Raw genomic sequence first — 21809 nt, 5'->3', positions numbered from 1 at the left:
GCTCAGGAGGAGAAGTTGTAAATGTAATCTTTGCTTTTGGGACATTCCTGAAAACAGATTTCCCAGGTAAACAACTGGGTTAACTGAAGAAATAGTTATGACCTGGGTAAATGGCGAGATTACAAAATAAAAGTTTACTAATTAACACCCACAGCAAGAACCCCATTCCTAGTGTGTATCACTCCTACCTAGTACACTGCTGGTTACATGAATACTCATCAAATCCTTCCCTGAGGGACCTACCTTAGACCTCCCCAGGACACATCCTCCAACTCTAGAACCATCCCTGTCCTCTACCTTCTTAACCATAGATAAGACCCTGCCACAGTGAAATTCTCCTTAATACTAAGACTCAATTTTGTATGAGTGAAGTCTTGCTGTGACCTTTGGGAGTTGGCAGTTCAAGTCAATAAAATCACTTGCTCAGATTCCAAAGGAATCCACTGATCCTGGAGAGATACAGGAACCTTCCCATTTTCTCTCAGGAAAGAGCGGGCAGTGATGGGGAGTAGAGACTTGCACCATTCCACTTGTCAAGCTCTCTTCTGTGAGGGTGACAAGGGCAGGGAGGGGCCATGGGTACCAGGCTGGTGGAGGTTTTTGTCTCACTTCCCTGTCTGCCTGTGTCACTGTGAGCAGCACTGCTGTCCCACACCTGACAGTAATAGTCAGCCTGGGCCCCACTGATGGTCAGGGTGGCTGTGATCCCAGAGTTGGAGCCAGAGTATCGGTCAGGGATCCCAGAGGGATGGTTGTTATTATAGTACATGACCAGCACAGGGGCCTGTTGTGGCTTCTGGTGGTACCAGTGTGCAATTTTACTTTCAATGTTGTTGCCTTCACAGGTGATTCTGGCTGTCTGTCCTGGGGTCACGGATACTGAGGGTGACTGAGTCAGCACATATGAGGCTACAGATCCTGTAAGGAAATAAAACAAAACAGGGGGAATAATGCTGAGGGAAACCTCCTCTGGCCTGGAAGAGCTTCAGGGAACTGTGGGCCCAAGGGCGTGCCCTGGCATCAAAATCAACCACATGACTCATGAGTCTGACTGTGGAATGGAGATGTGAATCCATGACAAACTCCTCCCCTTCACTGCTCAGGCTCACACAAGAGAGAGCACAATTTTGGAATTTTAGTGCAAAGTCATCCTGCAGCATGTTCCTGAGCATCCTGGTCACCACTGATAAAGCCCTGCTGGGCTCAGAATTATGGCCAGGTTTTTAATCTGGAGCCTTGGGCTATGGTGTATAATCAGGCAGCACCCATGCAATGAGCCAGGATCCTGAGCAGAAGGGCCGTCCAGGTCATGGTGTCCTTTGGCTGCTTCTTGAGTCCCAGGCTGGTATGTGTTCCCCCCAGGAGTCTCTTATTTTCTCGTTGGGGAGAGCTGCCCATTATGCAAATCAACCCAGGTCAGAGCTACTACTGGAGGAAGCACTGGGGTGCTCAGAGGAGTGCTCATCCCCAGGGACACTGAGAGGGGAGGAGCAGTCCTGAAGAAACACCCTCAGCCCACAGAAGGCTCCTTAACTTGCTGGTCCTGACTGCTAGACCATGTCTCCCTCCCAAGCTGTTTTCTAGCCTTGAATATGGAATGTGCTTGTTATAGAAAGATGAGTCTGAGTTTGTAATCTTAACCAACTGTATGGTGGAATATAGGAGGTTTTGCCAACTATTGGATCCTGTCCCAAATAAAGCTCCTAGGCTGTGTGGGTCAACCAAATTCCTCTGAGTATTCCTGGTATCTTAAAGAGCCAATGAGGTGCTATATCTCTCTGTTCCTGGTGAGAATGCCTCATTCAGATCTTGGATGCTCTGTCTCCTATCTCCAGCAAGTTCTGGGCAGGTTCAACACCTATGCTGCAATTCTACTGATGGTTAGAGAGTTTCAGAATGAATGGTGGCCTGAGGATGCCTGGACCTATGCCATATCAACAGGGCCATTCTACAAAGGTCAGATCTGGGAGACACAGACATCAAAGAATATGTACATTAATGTTAATGACAATACTGGAGAAAAATACTTCAGTGTTTTCTCCAGGTCTCATTCCATGGTCACTAATCCTCCTGCATGTGAAAACTGCCAGGTTGAGATCTGCTATTCAGAGATTGGCTCAATGAGATTAGGTGGGTGTGGGAAAAGGAGGTTTCAGGAAAAGAAAGAAGACTTCCTGTGTAAATGCCTAACACAGAGGAAAATTCTTCAAGAGCAAGATGTGAGAGAAATGGAACCTTAAATTTGTACTTGTTTCAAACATGATTTTGTAGCAAAATGACACCTTTTCCTCTAGATCTCAGGTTGAGGTCAGAAAACATCTGCATGTTTGAATCTTACATATTTATTATTTTTTTAGTGTTACCAACTGCATTTTGATTCATTGTATACAAATGGGGTACATCTTTTCATTTCTATAGCCGTGCATGATGTAGATTCATACATTAGTGTGATCATACATGTACATAGTGTAATGATTTCTGTCTCATTCTACCATTTTTCATACCCCTGCACCTCCTCATCTCATTTCCCTCTATTTAATTAAATTTCCTCCATTCTTGTCTCACTCCCATTATATACCATCATACAGTTATCAGGGAAAATATTCAGCCTTTGGTTCTTTGGGATTGACTTATTTCACTTAGCATGATATTCTCCAATTCCATCCATTTATCTGCAAATGCTGTAGTATTATTCTTCTTTATGGATGAATAATATTCCATTGTGTATATATACCACATTTTCTTTAATCATTCATCTGCTGAAGGGCATCTAGGTTGGATCCATAATTTAATTATTGTGAATTGAGCCACAAAAACACTAACGTGACTGCATTGCTATAGTATGCTAATTTTAAGTCCTTTGGGTATAAACTGAGTAGTGGGATAACTCTCTCAAAAGGTGGGGCAGAAAATATAGCCTGTGCTGGGAAAATTGGAAATCCATATGCAGTAAAATGAAATAAACCTCTATCTCTCACCATGCACAAAACTGAAACCAAAATGGATCAAGGACTTAGGAATTAGACCAGAGACCCTGCACCAAATAGAAGACAAAGTGGGCCCAAATCTTCATCATGTTGACTTAGGATCACACATCCTTAACAGGACTCCCAAAGCAGAAGAAAGGAAAGCAAGAATCAATAAATGGAAAGGATTCGAACTAAGAAGCTTTTACTCAGCAAAGGATACAATCACTAATGTTAAAAGAGAGTGTAGAGAGTGGGAGAAAATCTTTTCCACATGCACTTCATATGGAGCATTAATCTCCAAAATATATAAAGAACTTACCAAACTTTACACCAAAAATACAAAGAATCAAATAAATAACGAGCCAATATACTGTACAGACAATTTACAGAAGAAGGTATATAGGCCATTAATAAATATATGAAAAAGTGTTCAACATCTATACTAACTAGAGATATGGAAATTAAAACAACTCTAAGATTTTATCTTACTTCAATTAGAGTGGCCATTATCAAGAACACAAACTATAATAGATGTTGGTGTGGATGTGGGGGAAAAGGCACACTTTTACTTTGCTGGTGGAATTTCAAATTGGTGCAGTCACTCTGGAAAGCATGTTAGAATCCTGAAGTCCACACCCAGCCCATGCCTAAGTGGTCCTGTTAGGTGGTTTTCTACTGCCCCCTGGTGGCCAGTCCACACTGGCTGCTGCCTGTTCAGGGCATTCTTGCTTCAGGTGCAGATTCAGACAGGACCTACCTCTCAGGCCCAGGATTTCTTGAACTCTGGCCAGGGGATGACTTTCATCTTCTTCCTGTGAATGTGATCACTCTCATGACCAGGAAGTATTGTGATCAGTCTCATGACCAGAGAAGATAGGCTCAGATTACACAGGAAAATATGGACAGATGCATTCAGAAGAGGAGGTTCAAAGACCACCTGAGTTATCTCTTCCTATTTCTCCAGGGTGGTGAATATCATGGAAATGGTTCCAGAACCTGGTGCTGGGTGAAACCAGACTCAGGAGTCAACTCTTCCTAGGATCAGGTGTAGGTGGAGAGTCACCTTGGGTGAGTGATGGCTCCAGAACCACAGAAACAGACAGGAGACCATTTTCCACCAATGATTATTCAGACCCACTGTGATCTCCACCAGGTTTCATCCTGGGAATTCAGAAGGAACATTATATACTCTTGTTCTAGGAGTTTCCATCTTCTGATTGGGTCTGTGCATTGGACCACCTAGTTTTCAGTCTAATAAACTGTCCCATTTACCAGAGCCTTGTGTGTTGTCCCCTCTGTTTCTTTTAAATCCACACACTTTTTTCCAAATACCAAGCACCCAGTATTGACCATGTACTGCAATGCACAACCATGGCAGAGAGTACTCAGTTCAATACACTTCCTCATCAGTGCGAATCTATGCTTGTGAGGGAGGGAAATTATTTTTCCTCCTAAATATCGGTGTGATGGATGGAACCACATAAATTCATCCTGGAGCTTAAGTTAGCTAGAAAGATTGTAAGGTTAAGATGGGAAGGAGTTTGGGAACAGAAGCTTATAATGACCCCAGATCCCACAGTGAGTTTTTGAGTACTGTAAAACAGGAAACACTATGCCTCAGACTTGTTTATTTGGAAGAGCAAAATAATTCTTCATATGCTCATGAAACTGTTTTCATGCATATGTTCTTGCATTAAAAAGAAAAAATCCGGGACCCACCTGGAAAATAATGAGCACAAATATATCAATTAACTAAAACAATGTTAGTGAAAGTACCATGCAGGGACAATGATAGGCAGATAATTAATATGGTGATTATAGAAATGAACAGGAAGGCTTTGATATAACATGGGGCTGGTAATCTTCCTGCAAATGTGTCCCTGGTGCTGCCATCAGGTCTGGTGAGAAACAAATCACAGCACAAATGTGTGGACAATGGAGTCCTAGAAGTGTGGGAAAAGTTTGGTTGGGATGTAGGATGAGGGGAGAAGATAGTGGAAATATGAGGGGACCAGGACTGTACTTTTGTGGTCCAACATTATATTATTTCCTAAGGAGGGTTTTGATGGCAGGACAAATGCACAATCAGAGCAGTTGATGAACAAATTCCCAGGTAATAAATTCAGTTCTATGGCACCTGGGTAGCATATTTTGATCCTCAAGCACAGGGAGAGGGAGATGAGGCACAGTGGGTTCCTCCACTCACTGCCCTGCTTACCTGGGACTTGGTACACTCAGAGGGTGGTTGCTGGTTCCTCTCCTCTACCCTGTACCTACCATGCATCTGGGTGGGAACTTAAGTTTCAGCCTGTGCCTCCTGTCCTGGGACAGGTGTTGAATGTCCTCTACTGCCTGGTGAGTGACACAGTCATGTTTTCCTTGACAAGCTACAGATTCTCTGAAATAGGGGTAAAGAATATGGGCAATGTACTTCATAGGAAGGAAAAGAAACTGTGCTGAGAAAGGGAGTGACTATTGCCTGCTCACCTGGGAGAAGGTGAGAAGAGCAGAAGTTTTAGACTCCCAATAAATACCTCCCCTAGATGTCCAAGTGTTATTTTATGCTGGGAAAGGGGGTGGAATGATCCCCAACCAAAAGTTATGGGTCCTGAAGCACAAGGCTTCTTCCTGTGACTAATCAGCTGCCTGTAAGGGGCATTGCTACTCTTAACTTGGACATAGCAGACTTTTGGAAGTGGGTCCAGCTCCCTGTACCATTCCCAAAGACCAAATTTTCAGAGTAGAAACAACTATAGCTGTCATTTCATGGATATTTAACCCAGACCTGTCCTTAAATTATCAGTTAGGCTCTATGGATTTGTTCACAAATGTCATCTATTGATACCTCAGGACCAATTAACATAAAAGGCAAATGTAATTATCACTGATAATTTTGGCAGTAAATGATATGGGGTTGATTTTTTTCCTGTGTGGTCTAGCACTTCCAAAAATTAGGCATCAGTTTATATGCAACTCTGGAAGACATACTTAGAAGATTGTTTTTTGCTTTTTAAAGTGTCACAAATCTCCAAAATTTATAAAGAAAGTACAAAATTTTACACCTAAAATACAAAGAACCAATCAATAAATGGACCAAAGAACTGGATAATTTACAGAAGAAGACATAAAGGCAATTAATAAATATATGAAGAAGTGTTCAACATCTCTACGAATTAGAGAAATGCAAATTAAAAACTCTAAGATTGCATCTTACTCCAATTAGAATGACTATTATGAAGAACACAAACAATAATAGATATTGGCGTGAATATGAAGAAAAAGGCACACTCATACATTGCTGGTGGAGTTGAAAATTGGTGCACCACTCTGGAAAGCAGTGCGGAGAATCATCAGAAATCTTGGAATAGACCCACCTTTTTCCGAGTTATCCCACTCCTTTGGTTTATAGCCAAAGGACTTAAAATTAGCACACTACATTAATGCAGCCAAATCAGCATTTACAGCAGCTTGATTCACTATACCTAGATAGGGGAACCAACCTAGATGCCCTTCAATGGATGAATGTAAAAGAAAAATTGGTAGGTATACACAATGGAATATTATTGAGCCATAAAGAAGAATAATATGGCATTTGCAGATAAATGGATGGAACTGGAGAATATCATGCTAAGTTAAATTTTCCAATCCCAAAAACCAAAGGCCAAATATTTTCCCTGATAAGTGGATGATGATATAATGGGGGTGGGTGGTGAGAGAAGAATGGAGGAAATTTATATTACATAGAGGGAAATGAGAGGGAGGGGGCATGAAAAATGGTGGAATGAGACAGACATCATTATCCTATGTACATGTAAGATTACATGAATTGTTTGAATCTACAATGTGTACAAACATAGAAACAAAAAATATAACCTATTTGTGTACAAGGAATCAAAATGCAGTCTGTAAAAATAAAAAAAAATTTAAAAAGTTAATGAAAAAAATAAATAAATTTTAAAAATGTCTGTAATGGGATAGCTTCACGAACTGAATGACCTGAAAGTCACTTTTCTAATACCATTTGTGTTAGACTGGATAAAGAATCCAGCCTGGACGAGATATTATTAGGAATTTCAGAAGACATTTTAGTACAGAGGACAAATCTCAATATGGCTTTGCAAATCCCATGGTCATACACCTGTTCTGACTTCTGATCTTTTTCAAGGACTGTTGTTTCATAAAAGTCACATTTTTCCCACCCAGGAGGCCATGCACTCCCAAGTTTTGTCCATGTCCCACATGGGTGAGGGAAAGGGTCTCTTTGTAAGGGACATGTTGACCCTAAATTAATCCCTAAGGAACTCATTTAATAGGAAAAATCACAGAGGACAAGTATCTCTTTTGAATCAGGGGCATGACAAATTGAGCAATGCTAATATGGCTCTAATAATAGGAAGAGACCCACTGTCCTTTATTTATAGTTGTTCAGATAAAAAGGGGACCAGAAGGAGCTTCCTTTGTGATAAACTGGATGGGGTGGAGTTAAGGAGGACATTTGCTCTAGTGGGCCATGTGACACATCCAGGACATGCAAATTCCTTTGGTGAGCCACTCTGCATGGGAACCACATACTTCAGGCCATCTGAAACACTCTCTCATGATTGCCAGTATCTGAAAGCCAGATTTCCATATCTGATGGCTCAACTAAGCCTAATTTTGGGAGTCATAGACATTTTTCCAAGTGTGCTGCTGAGTCACATTTCCACCCAGAATTTATCACTTCAATACCCAACGTGTGTGTTTTTGTGCTGCACAGGGTTGAACTTTGGTTGGACTAGGGAGGCTCATGAGCATAAGTCCTTGGTAATGGGAATGCAGTGGACATTTGCCGTAATCACACCTGAGATCCAGGGGGGCATTGCTTGAAGACATGTGCTATTGAGTGAGCTTGTCATCAGACACCAAGGGTTTTTCTGGGCAGATCAACCCTTCATACCCTGAGGACTCCATGCTTTTGGGATCATAATCATTTTTCTTCTCTCAATACCAAGTTCTCAAAGGAAGATCAGTAAACAGGTCCCCCTTCTTATATTCCTACATGGTCAACAGTCCATGTTGAAATGGAGAAAAGAGAGTGTGGGTGTCTAACCTGGCTCTCTGGAGTCATTTTCCATCCAGGAATCTGTGTACTGGTTTCTGCAAGGCTCTTTATGGAAGTGGCAAGACTCTGATTTAAGAACCAACTAATTAGGGCTGGGGATATAACTCAGTTGATAAGGTGCTTGCTTTGCAAGCACAAGGCCATGGGTTCGATTCCCAGCACCAAAAAAAAAAAAAAAAAAGAACCAACTAATTAGAGAACCAGGCCCAGACCAGAGCATCCTGGCAAGACTCTCCCTCCGGGGAGGCAGCCCCGGAGAACCAGGCCCAGACTGATAGGGCCCTATCCCGCATCTATGCCTGTGCTGCAGTTGACCATCTTTCAACACCTGGAGATGACTCTACCCACTAGCAGGGATTATGCCCCACCTGGAGGCCACCATCTCTAGAGGGGCTGCATCATTTTTGGGTCACTGCATTATCTTACTCCAAACCATCAGGTTACTGAAGACTAGGAGGTTTGAACAGTACTGTATAGTTTTATTGTAGATTTTTTATTAGCAGTAATATTATAATTATTCCTATTTTACCTACTCTTGTTCCTACTTTTCTTTTCTTGTATTAATATTTTCCTCATCCTCTCTACATTCCTCGATCTGTCTCCTTGGTCACTTTTCTCATGCTAACAACCAATTTCTTTTAATTCCACTTTCACTACTCCTATGACATAGTACCTCTATAGACACACTTCTAATATCATTAACATTGTATCCTACACCCCTCATCGTCCTCTTTGTCCACATTTAGAAATCATGGTCCTTATCCCAAACCTGTTGGCTAAGCTGTAGATAATAATCATACGCATAATCTCTTTTATTCCATGTTAAAAGTTAGTCTTTATTAAACAATATCACATCCATACATATTGTTCCTTGGCACCAGTGCCAAATGATGACAGCAATCTTTACAACCATTATCAAAGTCTGAAGCAGGGAGGAGAGAGATTGTTAATTAAAACCTCCCACAGCCACATAGTCATCGTGCTTTTGTTCCTCTTGCTGCCCGACTTCTAGTCCATCCTCAGATGTAGTCAACCACTCACAGATCAACTCTACAGAATTGCAGAGGATCACAGCTGGGTCAGATGTTTTGCAGGAGTCTGTGTTGGCGACCTCTGGGTCTTCCTCCTCATGGACTACGTCCTCCTCAGGACTAGGTCCTGAAAGTCTGCATCCCCAGCAGCTTCTGGAGTTTCTGGCACGTACTCTGACTTGGGACTGCTGGGGGGTCCCTGAGGTTTGGTGGCAGGAAACCACACGGTAGTGACCCTCTTTCCAGACTTAGCAAGCTGAGGTGCGGAGATCGCAGCGGATATGCTGCTGGCTGTCCTGGGAAGGGAACAGAGCAGCCACAAGAGCTGCTGGACTGGGTCCTCCTGTGAGTGTATGGTGGCCAACAACTGGAAGACATTATTTTCCGACACTCTCTCCAGACCCTCCAGCATCTTCTTTTTTTTAATTGAAAAGAAATGGGATATATGTTGTGTCTCTGTTTGTACATGGAGTAAAGGCATACCATTTGTGTAATCATAGGGTAATGTTGTTTTATTCATTCTGCATTTTTTCCCTTCCCCCAACCCCTCCCACTCCTCTTTTCCCTCTATACAATCCTTCCTTCCTCCATTTCTTGCTCCAGCATCTTCTGAGCAGCCGACTGGACCTCACTGTTCTGTAGGCACTTAGGAGGAAGCACAAGGGCCTTGGCTGGCTCTGCCATCCACTTACGCTTTACCAGGAGCACTGTGGTCCTGCCGGCCTCCACATCAGAGGTCGTGAAGCACTCATAATCTCTGTTAATTAAGACAATATGGTTAATATCTTAAAAAGGGACTATTTGAGTTAAGGCTACATATTGTTTGTGTGGTGGTCTGCTAATATGGATCTCTCATTTCAAGGCTAGTTATTGGAAATCTGCAGGGACACTATAAGTTTATAGGGGGAAAACTGTAATACCTCAGATTTGTACTCCTAGAAGGCAACTTAAATAAGCAATATGAGAAAACAAGGGAAGAAAGTATCCAAAACAATCCTAGATGCTACATCAATAGAATCCAATGACAGCATGGCAGAAGAAATGTCAGAAAGGGAGTTCAGAATGTACATAATTGAAGTGATAACAGAAGCAAATGATGACATAAGACAGCAACTGAAGGCATTGAATGATTACACCAATCAACAGTTAAAAGAGCAGATGCAGGAAGCCAAGGGTCATTTCAATAAAGAGATAGAGATTCTGAAAGTAAAACCAAACAGAAATTCTTGAAATGAAGAAAACAATAAACCAAATTGAAAACTGCATAGAAAACAAAAAATAGGCTAAAATATTTGGAAGACAGAATCTCAGATATGGAAGACAAAACATTTAATCTTGAATACAAAATTGACCAAACAGAGAAGATGGTAAGAAATCATGAACAGAATCTACAAGAATTATGGGATATCATGAAAAGACCAAATTTAAGAATTATTGGGATTGAGGAAGGCACAGAGATATAAACCAAAGGAATGAACCACCTATTCAATGAAATAATATCAGAAAATTTCCCACATCTGAAGAATGAAATAGAAAATCAAATAAAAGAGACTTACAAAAAAACAAATATACACTATCACAACAGACTCAAACCAAGGCACATTATAATGAAAATTACTAACATACAAAATAAGGATAGAATTTTAAAGACTGCGAGAGAAAAGAATCAAATTACATTCAGGGGGAAACCAATACGGATATCTGCAGATTTTTTAATCCAGACCCTAAAAGAAGCTAGAAGGGCTTGGAACAGAATTTTTCAAGCTCTGAAAGAAAATGGATGCCAACCAAGAATCTTATACATAACAAAACTTATATTCACATTTGAAGACAAAATAAAATCCTTCCATGATAAAGAAAAACTAAAGGAATTTACAAATAGAAAGTTGGCACTACAGAACATTCTCATCAAAATATTCCATGAGGAAGAAATGAAAAACAATGACATAAGTCACCGTAAGGGAGGAAATATCCTAAAGGAATAGCCAAATAAAGGAAAAATCAAGTCAAGTTAAAAACCAAAAAAAAGCCAAAATGATTGGAATACAAATCATATTTCAATAGTAATCCTGAATGTTAATGGCCTGAACTCATCAATCTAAAGACATATACTGGCAGATTGAATTAAAAAGAAAGACCCAATAATATGCTGCCTTCAAGAGACTCATCTCATAGAAAAAGATACCCAAAGACTAAAGGTCAAAGGATGGGAACAAACATACCACGCACATGGACTCAGTAAAAAAGCAGGGTTATCCATCCTTATATCAGATAAAGCAGACTTCACGTCAAAATTAGTTAGAAGGGATAAAGTAGGATATTTCCTACTCTTAAGGGAACCATAAATCAGCAAGACATAACAATCGTAAATATTTATGCCCCAAACAATGGCTCATCCATGTACTTCAAAAAAATCCTTCTCAATGCCAGGAACCACATAGACCACAACACAGTAATACTAGGTGACTTCAACACAACTCTCTCACCACTGGGCAGATCTTCCAATCAAAAGTGAACAAAGAAAACATAGATATCAATAACACAATTGATAATTTAGACTTAACAGATGTACATAGAATATTCCATTCATCAATGATCAAATACACTTTCTTCTCAGCAGCGCATGGATCATTCTCTAAATAGACCATATGTTATGTCACTAAGCTACTCTTAGAAAATACAAAAGGATAGAGATACTACCTTGTGTTCTATCAGATCATAATGGAATGAAATTAGAAATCAATGACAAAATCAAAAACAGAAATTACTCCAACACCTGGAGATTAAATAATACACTATTGAATGATGTATGGATAACAGAAGATATCAGGGGGCGGGACCAAAAAATTCTTAGAGGTAAATGAAAAAAAGATACAACATATCAAAATCTCTGGGACACTATGACTATAAGCTTATAGTACAAGTACAAGTACTTAAGAGGAAAATTCATTGAATGGAGCACATTCAATACAAGAAGAAAAAGTCAACAAATAAGTGACCAAATATTACAGCTCAAAGTCCTAGAAAAAGAAGAACAGATCAACACCAAAAGTAGTGGAAGACAGGGAATAATTAAAATCAGAGCTGAAATCCATGAAATCAAAACCAAAGAAACAATTGAAAAAATTTGCCAAAATAAAAAGTTGGTACTTTGAAAAAATAAACAAAATTGATAAACCCTTAGACACACTAACAGAGAGAAGGAGAGAGGAAAATCAAATTACTAAAATTCGGGTTGAGAAAGGAAATATCACGAAAGACACTATTGAAATACAAAAGAGATGCTATTTTGAAAATCTATACACCAACAAAATAGAAAATCTCTAAGACATCAACAGGTTTCTAGAGACATATGATCCACCCAAACTGAAAGAGGAGGACATACACAACTTAAATAGATGAATTTCATGCAATGAAATACAAGTCCTCAAAAGACTACCAACAAAGAAAAGTCTGGAATGAGATGGACTCTCACCCGAGTTCTACAAGACCTTCAAAGAAGAGCTCATTCCAATACTCCACGAAGTATTCCAAGAAATAGAAGAGGACAGGGCCCTTCCAAACTCATTCTATGAAGGTAATGTCACCCTGATACCAAAATCAGACAGAGACCCATCCAGGAAAGAAAATTTCAGACCAATATCCTTAATGTACATAGATGCAAAAATTCCTAACAAAATTTTACCAAATTGCATTAAAAACATAAAAAAAGATAGTGCACCACCATCAAGTGGCTTTTATTCCAGGGATGCCAGGTTGGTTCAACATCCGGAAATCTATAAATGTAATTCACCACAGTAACACACTTAAAGTTAAGAATAATATGATTATTTCAATAGATGCAGAAAAAGCATTCGATAAAATACAGCATACCTTCATGCCCAAAACACTAGAAAAAATAGGGATAGTGGGATCATTCCTCAACGTCATAAAGGCCATCTATGCTAAGCCCATAGCCCACATCATTCTACATGGAGAAAAACTGAAAACATTCCCCCTAAAACTGGAAGAAGGCAGAGATGCCCTTTTTCACCACTTCTATTCAACACCATCCCTGAAACTCTTGCCAGAGCAATTAGACAACCAATATAATTTAAGTAATATGAATAGGAAAAGAAGAACTCAAACTACACCTATTTGCTGATGACATGATTCTATATTTAGGGGGGCCAAAAAAATTCCACCAGAAAACTTCTAGAACTCATGAATGAATTCAGTCGACTATCAGGATATAAAATCAACACTCATAATGCTAATGCATTTTTATTTGTGATATGTGGTGAATTCTCTGAAACAGAATTTAGGAAAATTACCCCATTCACAATAACCTCAAAAAAAAGTACTTGGGAATCAATCTAACAAAAGAGGTGAAAGACCTCTACAATGAGAACTACAGAACATTAAAGAAAGAAATTCAAGAAAACCTTAGAAGATGGAAAGATCTCCCATATTTGTTAGGCAAAATTAATATTGTCAAAATGTCCATAATACCACAAATACTATACAAATTCAGGACAATTCCAATTAAAATTCCAGTGATGTACCTCAAAGAAACACAGCAAGCAATCATGAAATTCACTAGGAAGAATAAGAGACCCAGAATAGCTAAAGCAATCCTTAGTGGCAAGAGTGAAGCAGGGTGCATTGCAATATCAGAACTTCAACGATACTATAGAGCAATAATAAAAAAAATGGTATGATATTGACACCAAAATAGGCAGGTAGACCAATGGTACAGAATAGAGGACACAGAGACAAACTCACATAAGTACAGTTATCTCATACTAGCAAAGGTACCAGAAATATACAATGCAGAAAAGATAGCCCCTTCAATAAATGGTGCTGGGAAAACTGGAAATCCATATGATAAAAATGAAACTAAACCCCTATCTCTCGCCCTGCACAAAACTCAACTCAAAATGGTTCAAGGACCTTGGAATCAGATGAGAGACCTGGCACCTTAAAGAAGAAAAAATATGCCCAAATCTTCAACATGTCAGCTTAGGATCAGACTTCCTTAAAATGACTCCCAAATCACAGGAAATAAAAGCAGGAATCAATAATTGGGATAGATTTAAACTAACAAGCTTTTTTTCTCAGCAAACTATCAGCAATGTGAAGAGAGAGCCTACAGAGTGGGAGAAAATCTTTGCCACACATACTTCCAATAGAGCACTAATCTCCAGAATCTATAAAGAAACTAAAATCTTTACACGAAGATTACAAATAACCTGATCAACAAATGGGCTAGGTAATGAGCAGACACTTCACAGATGATCTACAAGCAATCAACAGATATATGAGAAATGCAAATCAAAAACTACCCTAAGATTCCATCTCATCCCAATTAGAATGGCAATTATCAAGAATACAAGCAACATTAGGTGTTGGTGAGGGTGGGGAAATAGTACACTCATACATTGCTAGTGGGGTTGCAAATTAGTGTAGCCACTCTGGAAAGCAGTGTGGAGATTCCTTAAAAAACTTGGAATGGAACCATTTGACCCAGCTGTCCTAATGCTTGGCCTATACCCAAAGGACTTAAAATCAGCATACTACAGTGATGAGCCACATCAATGTTCACAGTTGCTGAATTCACAATAGCTAGATTGTGGATCCAACCTAGATGCCTTTCAACAGATGAATGGATAAAGAAAATGTGGTATATATACACAATGGAATATTACTCAGCCATAAAGAAGAATAAAATTATGGCCTTTGCAAGTAAATGGATGCAGGTGAGAACATTATGGTAAGTGAGATAAGTCCATCCCCAAAAACCAAAGGCTGAATGATCTCTCTGATAAGCGGATGATGATAAATAATGGGGGGTAGGAGTGAGGCAAGATTGGAGGAAGGATGCATTGTATAGAGGAAAAAGAGTTCCCTGAGATTACACAGAGAGTTCTCCCAGGCACAGACTTCCTTTTAGAGATGGCTTAGATAAGCCACAGATCATTAGTGTCTTCCAACAGTGTGTGTCGGCTTTCCTCAGGGAATGTCACATGCTCCCCTCTCTAGTGTTCACTCTCATCATGCAGAGAGTGTTTCCTGGGGCTGAGGACTTAATCCACTACTGTCAGTTTCACTCTCGGACCCAGGACACTTCTGTTCAGGAGGAGAAGTTGTAAATGTAATCTTTCTTTCGGGACATTCCTGAAAACAGATTTTCCAGGTAAACAACTGGGTTAACTGAAGAAATAGTTATGGCCTGGGTAAATGGCAAGATTACAAAATAAAAGTTTACTAACTAACACCCACAGCAAGAACCCCATTCCTAGTGTGTACCACCCCTACCTACTAACTGCTGGTTACATGAATACTCATCAAATCCTTCCCTGAGGGACCTACCTTAGACCTCCCCAGTACATATCCTCCAACTCTAGAACCATCCCTGTCCTCTACCTTCTTAACCATAGATAAGATCCTGCCACAGTGAAATTCTCCTTAATACTAAGACTCAATTTTGTATGAGTGAAGTCTTGCTATGACCTTTGGGAGTTGGCAGTTCAAGTCAATAAAATCACTTGCTCAGATTCCAAAGGAATCCACTGATCCTGGAGAGATACAGGAACCTTCCTTCCCATTTTCTCTCAGGAAAGAGCGGGCAGTGATGGGGAGTAGAGACTTGCTCCATTCCACTTGTCAAGCTCTCTTCTGTGAGGGTGACAAGGGCAGGGAGGGGCCATGGGTACCAGGCTGGTGGAGGTTTCTGTCTCACTTCCCTGTCTGCCTGTGTCACTGTGAGCAGCACTGCTGTCCCACACCTGACAGTAATAGTCAGCCTGGGCCCCACTGATGGTCAAGGGTGGCTGTGTTCCCAGAGTTGGAGCCAGAGAATTGGTCTGGGATCCCAGAGGGACGGTTGCTATCTCCGTAGATGACCAGCAGAGGGGCCTGTTGTGGCTTCTGCTGGTACCAGTGTGCAATTTTACTTCCAATGTTGTTGCCTTCACAGGTGATTCTGGCCGTCTGTCCTGGGGTCACGGATACTGACGGTGGCTGAGTCAGCACGTAAGAGGCTACAGATCCTGTAAGGAAATAAAAGAAGAGAGGGAGAATAATGCTGAGGGAAACCTCCTCTGGCCTGGAAGAGCTTCCGGGAACTGTGGGCCCAAGGGCGTGCCCTGGCATCAAAATCAACCACATGACTCATGAGTCTGACTGTGGAATGTAGATGTGAATCTATGACCAATCCCATCCCCTTCACTGCTCAGGCTCACACAATATGGACTAGTTTTGGAATTTTAGTGCAAAGTCATCCTGCAGCATGTTCCTGAGCATCCTGGCCACCACCAATAAAGCCCTGCTGGACTCAGAATTATGGACAGGTTTTAAACCTGGAGCCTTGGGCTGTGGTGTATATTCAGGGAGCACCTGAGCAATGAGCCAGGATCCTGAGCAGAAGGGCCGTCCAGGTCATGGTGTCCTTTGGCTGCTTCTTGAGTCCCAGGCTGGTGTGTGTTCCCCCCCAGGAGTCTCTTATTTTCTCGTTGGGGAGAGCTGCCCATTATGCAAATCAACCCAGGTCAGGGCTGCTACTGGAGGAAGCACTGGGGTGCTCAGAGCAGGGCTCATCCCCAGGGACACTGAGAGGGGAGGAGCAGCCCTGAAGAAACACCCTCAGCCCACAGAAGGTCCTTAACTCGCTGGTCCTGACAGCTAGAACATGTCTCCCTCCCAAGCTGTTTTCTAGCCTTGAATATGGTGTGTGCTGGTTATAGAAAGATGAGTCTGTCTTTGTAATCTGAACCAAGTATATGGTTGAATGTCGAAGGTTTTGCCAACTATTGGATCCTGTCCCAAATAAAGCTCCTAGGCTGTGTGGGTCAACCAAATTCCTCTGAGTATTCCTGGTATCTTAAAGAGCCAATGAGGTGCTATATCTCTCTGTCCCTGGTGAGAATGCCTCATTCAGATCTTGGATGCTCTGTCTCCTATCTCCAGCAAGTTCTGGGCAGGTTCAATACCTACACTGCAATTCTACTGATGGTTAGAGAGTTTCAGAATGAATGGTGGCCTGAGGATGCCTGGACCTATGCCATATCAACAGGGGCTTTCTACAAAGGTCAGATCTGGGAGACACAGACATCAAAGAATATGTACATTAATGTTAATGACAATACTGGAGAAATATCCTTCAGTGTTTCCTCAATATCTCATTCAATGGTCACTAATCCTCCTGCTTGTGAAAACTCTCTGCCAGGTTGAGATCTGGTATTTGAGAAATACTTAACAGATTCAGACATTGGCTCAATGAGATCAGGTAGGTGTGGGAAAAGGAGGTTTCAGGAAAAGCAGGAAGACTTCCTGTGTAAATACCTAACACAGAGTTAAATTCTTCAAGAGCAAGATTTGAGAGAAATGGAGACCTTAAATTTGTACTTGTTTCACATAGCAAAATGACGCCTTTTCCTGTAGATCTCAGGTTGAGGCCAAAACACGTTTGCATGTTTGAATCTCATTTTTTATTTATTTTTTTTAGTTTTACCAACTGCATTTTGATTTATTGTACACAAATGGGGCACATCTTTTTATTTCTATAGCTGTGCATGATGTAGATTCATACTATTAGTATAATCATACATGTACATAGTGTAATGATGTCTGTCTCATTCTACCATTTTTCATACCCTTGCCCCTTCTCATTTCATTTCCCTCTATGTAATTAAAGTTCCTCCATTCTTGTCTCACCCCCTATTCCCCAACCCCATTATATACCATCATCCATTTATCAGGGAAAATATTCAGTCTTTGGCTTTTTGGGATTGACTTATTTCACATAGCATTATATTCTCCAATTGCATTCATTTATCTGCAAATGCTTTAGTAGTATTCTTCTTTATGGATGAATAATATTCCATTGTGTATATATTCCACATTTTCTTTAATCATTCATCTGTTGAAGGGCATCTGCTTGGATCCATAATTTAACTATTGTGAATTTAGGCACAAAAACATTGATGTGACTGCATTGCTATAGTATGCTAATTTTAAGTCCTTTGGGTATAACCTGAATAGTGGGATAACTGTGTCAAAAGGTGGGTCAGAAAATATAGCCTGTTCAACAAACGGTGCTGGGAAAATTGGAAATCCATATGCAGTAAAATGAAATTAAACCTCTATCTCTCACCCTGCACAAAACTCAACCCAAAATGGATCAAGGACTTAGAAATTAGACCAGAGACCCTGCACCAAATAGAAGACAAAGTAGGCCCATATCTTCATCAGGTAAGCTTAGGATCACACATCCTTAACAAGACCCCAAAGCAAGAATCAATAAATGGAATGAATTCGAACTAAAATGCTTTTTCTCAGCAAACGATACACTCACTAATGTGAAAAGAGAGCCTACAGAGTGGGAGAAAATCTTTTCCACACGCACTTCAGATGGAACACTAATCTCCAAAATTTATAAAGAACTTACCAAACTTTACACCAGACATACAAAGAACCCAATCAATAAATGAGACAAGGAACTGGACAGAAAATTTACAGAAGAAGATATATAGGCAGTTAATAAATAAATGAAAATGTGTTCAACATCTCTGGTAATTAGAGAAATGCAAACTAGAACAACTCTAAGATTTCATCTTACTTCAATTAGAGTGGCTATTATCAAGAACACTATAATAGATGTTGGCGTGGATGTGGGGGAAAAGGCACACTTTTACTTTGCTGGTGGAGTTTCAAATAGGGGCAGTCACTCTGGAAAGCATGTTAGAATTCTGAAGTCCACGCCCAGCCCATGCCTAAGTAGTCCTGTTAGGTGGTTTTCTACTACCCCCCTGGTGGCCAGTCCACACTGGCTGCTGCCTGTTCAGGGCATTCTTGCTTCAGGTGCAGATTCAGACAGGACCTACCTCTCAGGCCCAGGATTTCTTGAACTCTGGCCAGGGGAGGAATTTCATCTTTGTTGTGTTAATGTGATCAGTCTCATGACCAGGAAATATTGTGATCAGTCTCTTCACCAGAAAAGATAGGCTCAGATTACACAGGAAAATATGGACAGGTGCATTCAGAAGAGGAGGTTCAAAGACCACCTGAGTTATCTCTTCCTATTTCTCTAGGGTGGTGAATATCATCGAAATGTTTCCAAGGCCTGTGCTGGGTGACAAGAGACTCAGGAATTGACTCCTTCTAGGGTTAGCTGCAGGTGCAGAGTCACCTTGGGTGAGTGATGGATTCAGAACCACAGAAAAAGACAGGAGACCATTTTCCACCAATGCTTATTCAGACCCACTGTGATCTCCACCAGGTTTCATCCTGGGAATTCAGAAGGCACATGATATACTCTTTTTCTATGAGTTTCCATCTTCTGATTGGATCTGTGCTTTGGACATAACTAGTTTTTAGTCTAATAAACTGTACAGAGCCTTTCATGTTGTCCCACTGTTTCTTCTAAAACCAGACACATTTTTCCAAATTCCAAGCACCCAGTATTGACCATGCATTGCAATGCACAACCATGGCAGGGAATACTCAGTTCAATACAGTTCCTTGTCAGTGCAAATCTATGTTTGTGAGGGAGGGAAATTATTTGTTCTCCTAAATATGGGTGTCATGACTGGAAACATATAAAGTCATCCTGGGATTTATGTTAAGCAGAAAAATTGTAAGGTTAAGATGGGAAGGATTGTGGATCAGAAGCTGAAAATGATCCCAGATCCCACAATGAATTGGTGAGTCCAGAAATACAGGAAATATTATGCCTCAGACTTGTTTATTTGGAAGAGCAAAATAAGCCTTCATGTGCTCATGAAACTGTTTTTATACATGTGTTCGTGCATAAAAAAAAAAATTCGGCACCCACCAGGCACCAGGGAAATAATGAGTACAAATATATCAATTAACTAAAACAATGTTAGTGAAAGTACCATGCAGGGATAATGATAGGCAGATAATTAATATGGTGATTATAGAAATGAACAGGAAGGCTTTGATATAACATGGGGCTGGTAATCTTCCTGCAGATGTGTCCCTGGTGCTGCCATCAGAACTAGTGAGAATCAAATCACAGCACAAATGTGTGGACAATGGAGTCCTGGAAGTGTGGGAAAAGTTTGGTTGGGATGTGGGATGAGGGGAGAAGAAAGTGGCAATGTGAGAGGACCAGGACTGAATCGTTGTGGTCCAACATAATATTATTTCCTAAGGAGGGTTTTGATGGCAGGACAAATGCACAATCAGAGCAGTTGATGAGCAAATTCCCAGGTAATAAATTCAGTTCTATGGCATCTGAGTAGCACATTTTGATCCTCAAGCACAGGGAGAGGGAGATGAGGCACAGTGGGTTCCTCCACTCACTGCCCTGCTTACCTGGGACTTGGTACACTCAGAGGGTGGTTGCTGGTTCCTCTCCTCTATCCTGTACCTACCATGCATCCGGGTGGGAACTCAGGTTACAGCCTGTGCCTCCTGTCCTGGGACAGGTGTTGAATGTCCTCTACTGCCTGGTGAGTGACACAGCAATGTTTTCCTTGACAAGCTACAGATTCTCTGAAATAGGGGTAAAGAATATGGGCAATGTACTTCATAGGAAGGAAAAGAAACTGTGCTGAGAAAGGGAGTGACTATTGCCTGCTCACCCTGGGAGAAGGTGAGAAGAGCAGAAGTTTTAGACTCCTAATAATTACCTCCCCTAGATGTCCAAGTGTTATTTTATGCTGGGAAAGGGGGTGGAATAATCCCCAACCAAAAGTTATGGGTCCTGAAGCACAGGACTTCATCCTGTGACTAATCAGCTGCCTGAAAGGGGCATTGCTACCCTTAACTTGGACATAGCAGACTATTGGAAGTGTGACCAGCTCCCTGTACCATTCCCAAAGACCAAACTTTCAGATTAGAAACAACTACAACTGTCATTTCATGGATATTTAACCCAGACCTGTCCTTGAATTATCAGTTAGGCTCTATGGATTTGTTCACAAATGTCATCTATTGATAGCTCAGGACCAATTAACATAAAAGGCAAATGTAATTATCACTTATAGTTTTTGCAGTAAATGATATGGGCTTGTTTTTTTTTTTTCCTGTGTGGTCTAGCACTTCCACAAATTAGGCATCAGTTTATATGCAAGTCTGGAAGACGTACTTAGAAGATATTTTTTTTTTCTTTTTAAAAATGTCACTAATCTCCAAAATTTATAAAGAACATACAAAACTTTACAACAAAAATACAAAGAACCCAATCAATAAATGGACAAAAGAACTGGACAATTTACAGAAGAAGATATATAGGCAATTAATAAATATATGAAAAAGTGTTCAACATCTCTACGAATTAGAGAAATGCAAATGAAAAACTCTAAGATTTCATCTTACTCCAATTTGAACGGCTATTATGAAGAACACAAACAATAATAGATATTGGCGTGAATGTGGAGAAAACTGCACACTCATACTTTGCTGGTGGAGTTGAAAATTGGTGCAGCCACTCTGGAAAGCAGTGTGGAGAATCATCAGAAAACTTTTGACCCAGTTATCCAACTCCTGGATATAGTCAAAGGACTCAAAATTGGCACAGTACGTTAATGCAGCCACATCAACGTTTATAGCAGCTGGATTCACAATAGGTAGATGGTGGAACCAACCTAGATGCCCTTCAACAGATGGATGCAAAAGAAAATTTGGTATACATACACAATGGAATATTATTCAGCCATTAAGAAGAATATTATGGCATTTGCAGATAAATGGATGGAATTG

The 21809-nt window shown here is 40.6% G+C and overlaps 1 pseudogene and 2 gene segments (V, D, J or C); all 3 read right to left on the bottom strand.

Moving 5' to 3' along the window:
• Positions 1–481: 481 nt before the first annotated feature.
• LOC124973986 (immunoglobulin lambda variable 3-9-like) lies at positions 482–1311 on the bottom strand. The segment is given in 2 exon segments: positions 482–918; positions 1266–1311. Coding segments are annotated over 2 exon segments (483 nt in total).
• A 7705-nt stretch (positions 1312–9016) lies between these two features.
• LOC124973985 (probable RNA polymerase II nuclear localization protein SLC7A6OS) lies at positions 9017–9513 on the bottom strand (annotated as a pseudogene).
• Positions 9514–15881: 6368 nt separating this feature from the next.
• Positions 15882–16524, bottom strand: LOC124973993 (immunoglobulin lambda variable 3-21-like). The segment is given in 2 exon segments: positions 15882–16132; positions 16479–16524. Coding segments are annotated over 2 exon segments (297 nt in total).
• Between the last annotated feature and the right edge of the window lie 5285 nt (positions 16525–21809).

This window comes from Sciurus carolinensis, unplaced genomic scaffold, assembly GCF_902686445.1.
Source record: "Sciurus carolinensis unplaced genomic scaffold, mSciCar1.2, whole genome shotgun sequence".
NCBI classification, from domain to species: Eukaryota; Metazoa; Chordata; class Mammalia; order Rodentia; family Sciuridae; genus Sciurus; species Sciurus carolinensis.
This window is presented reverse-complemented; position numbering and strand designations above follow the sequence as displayed.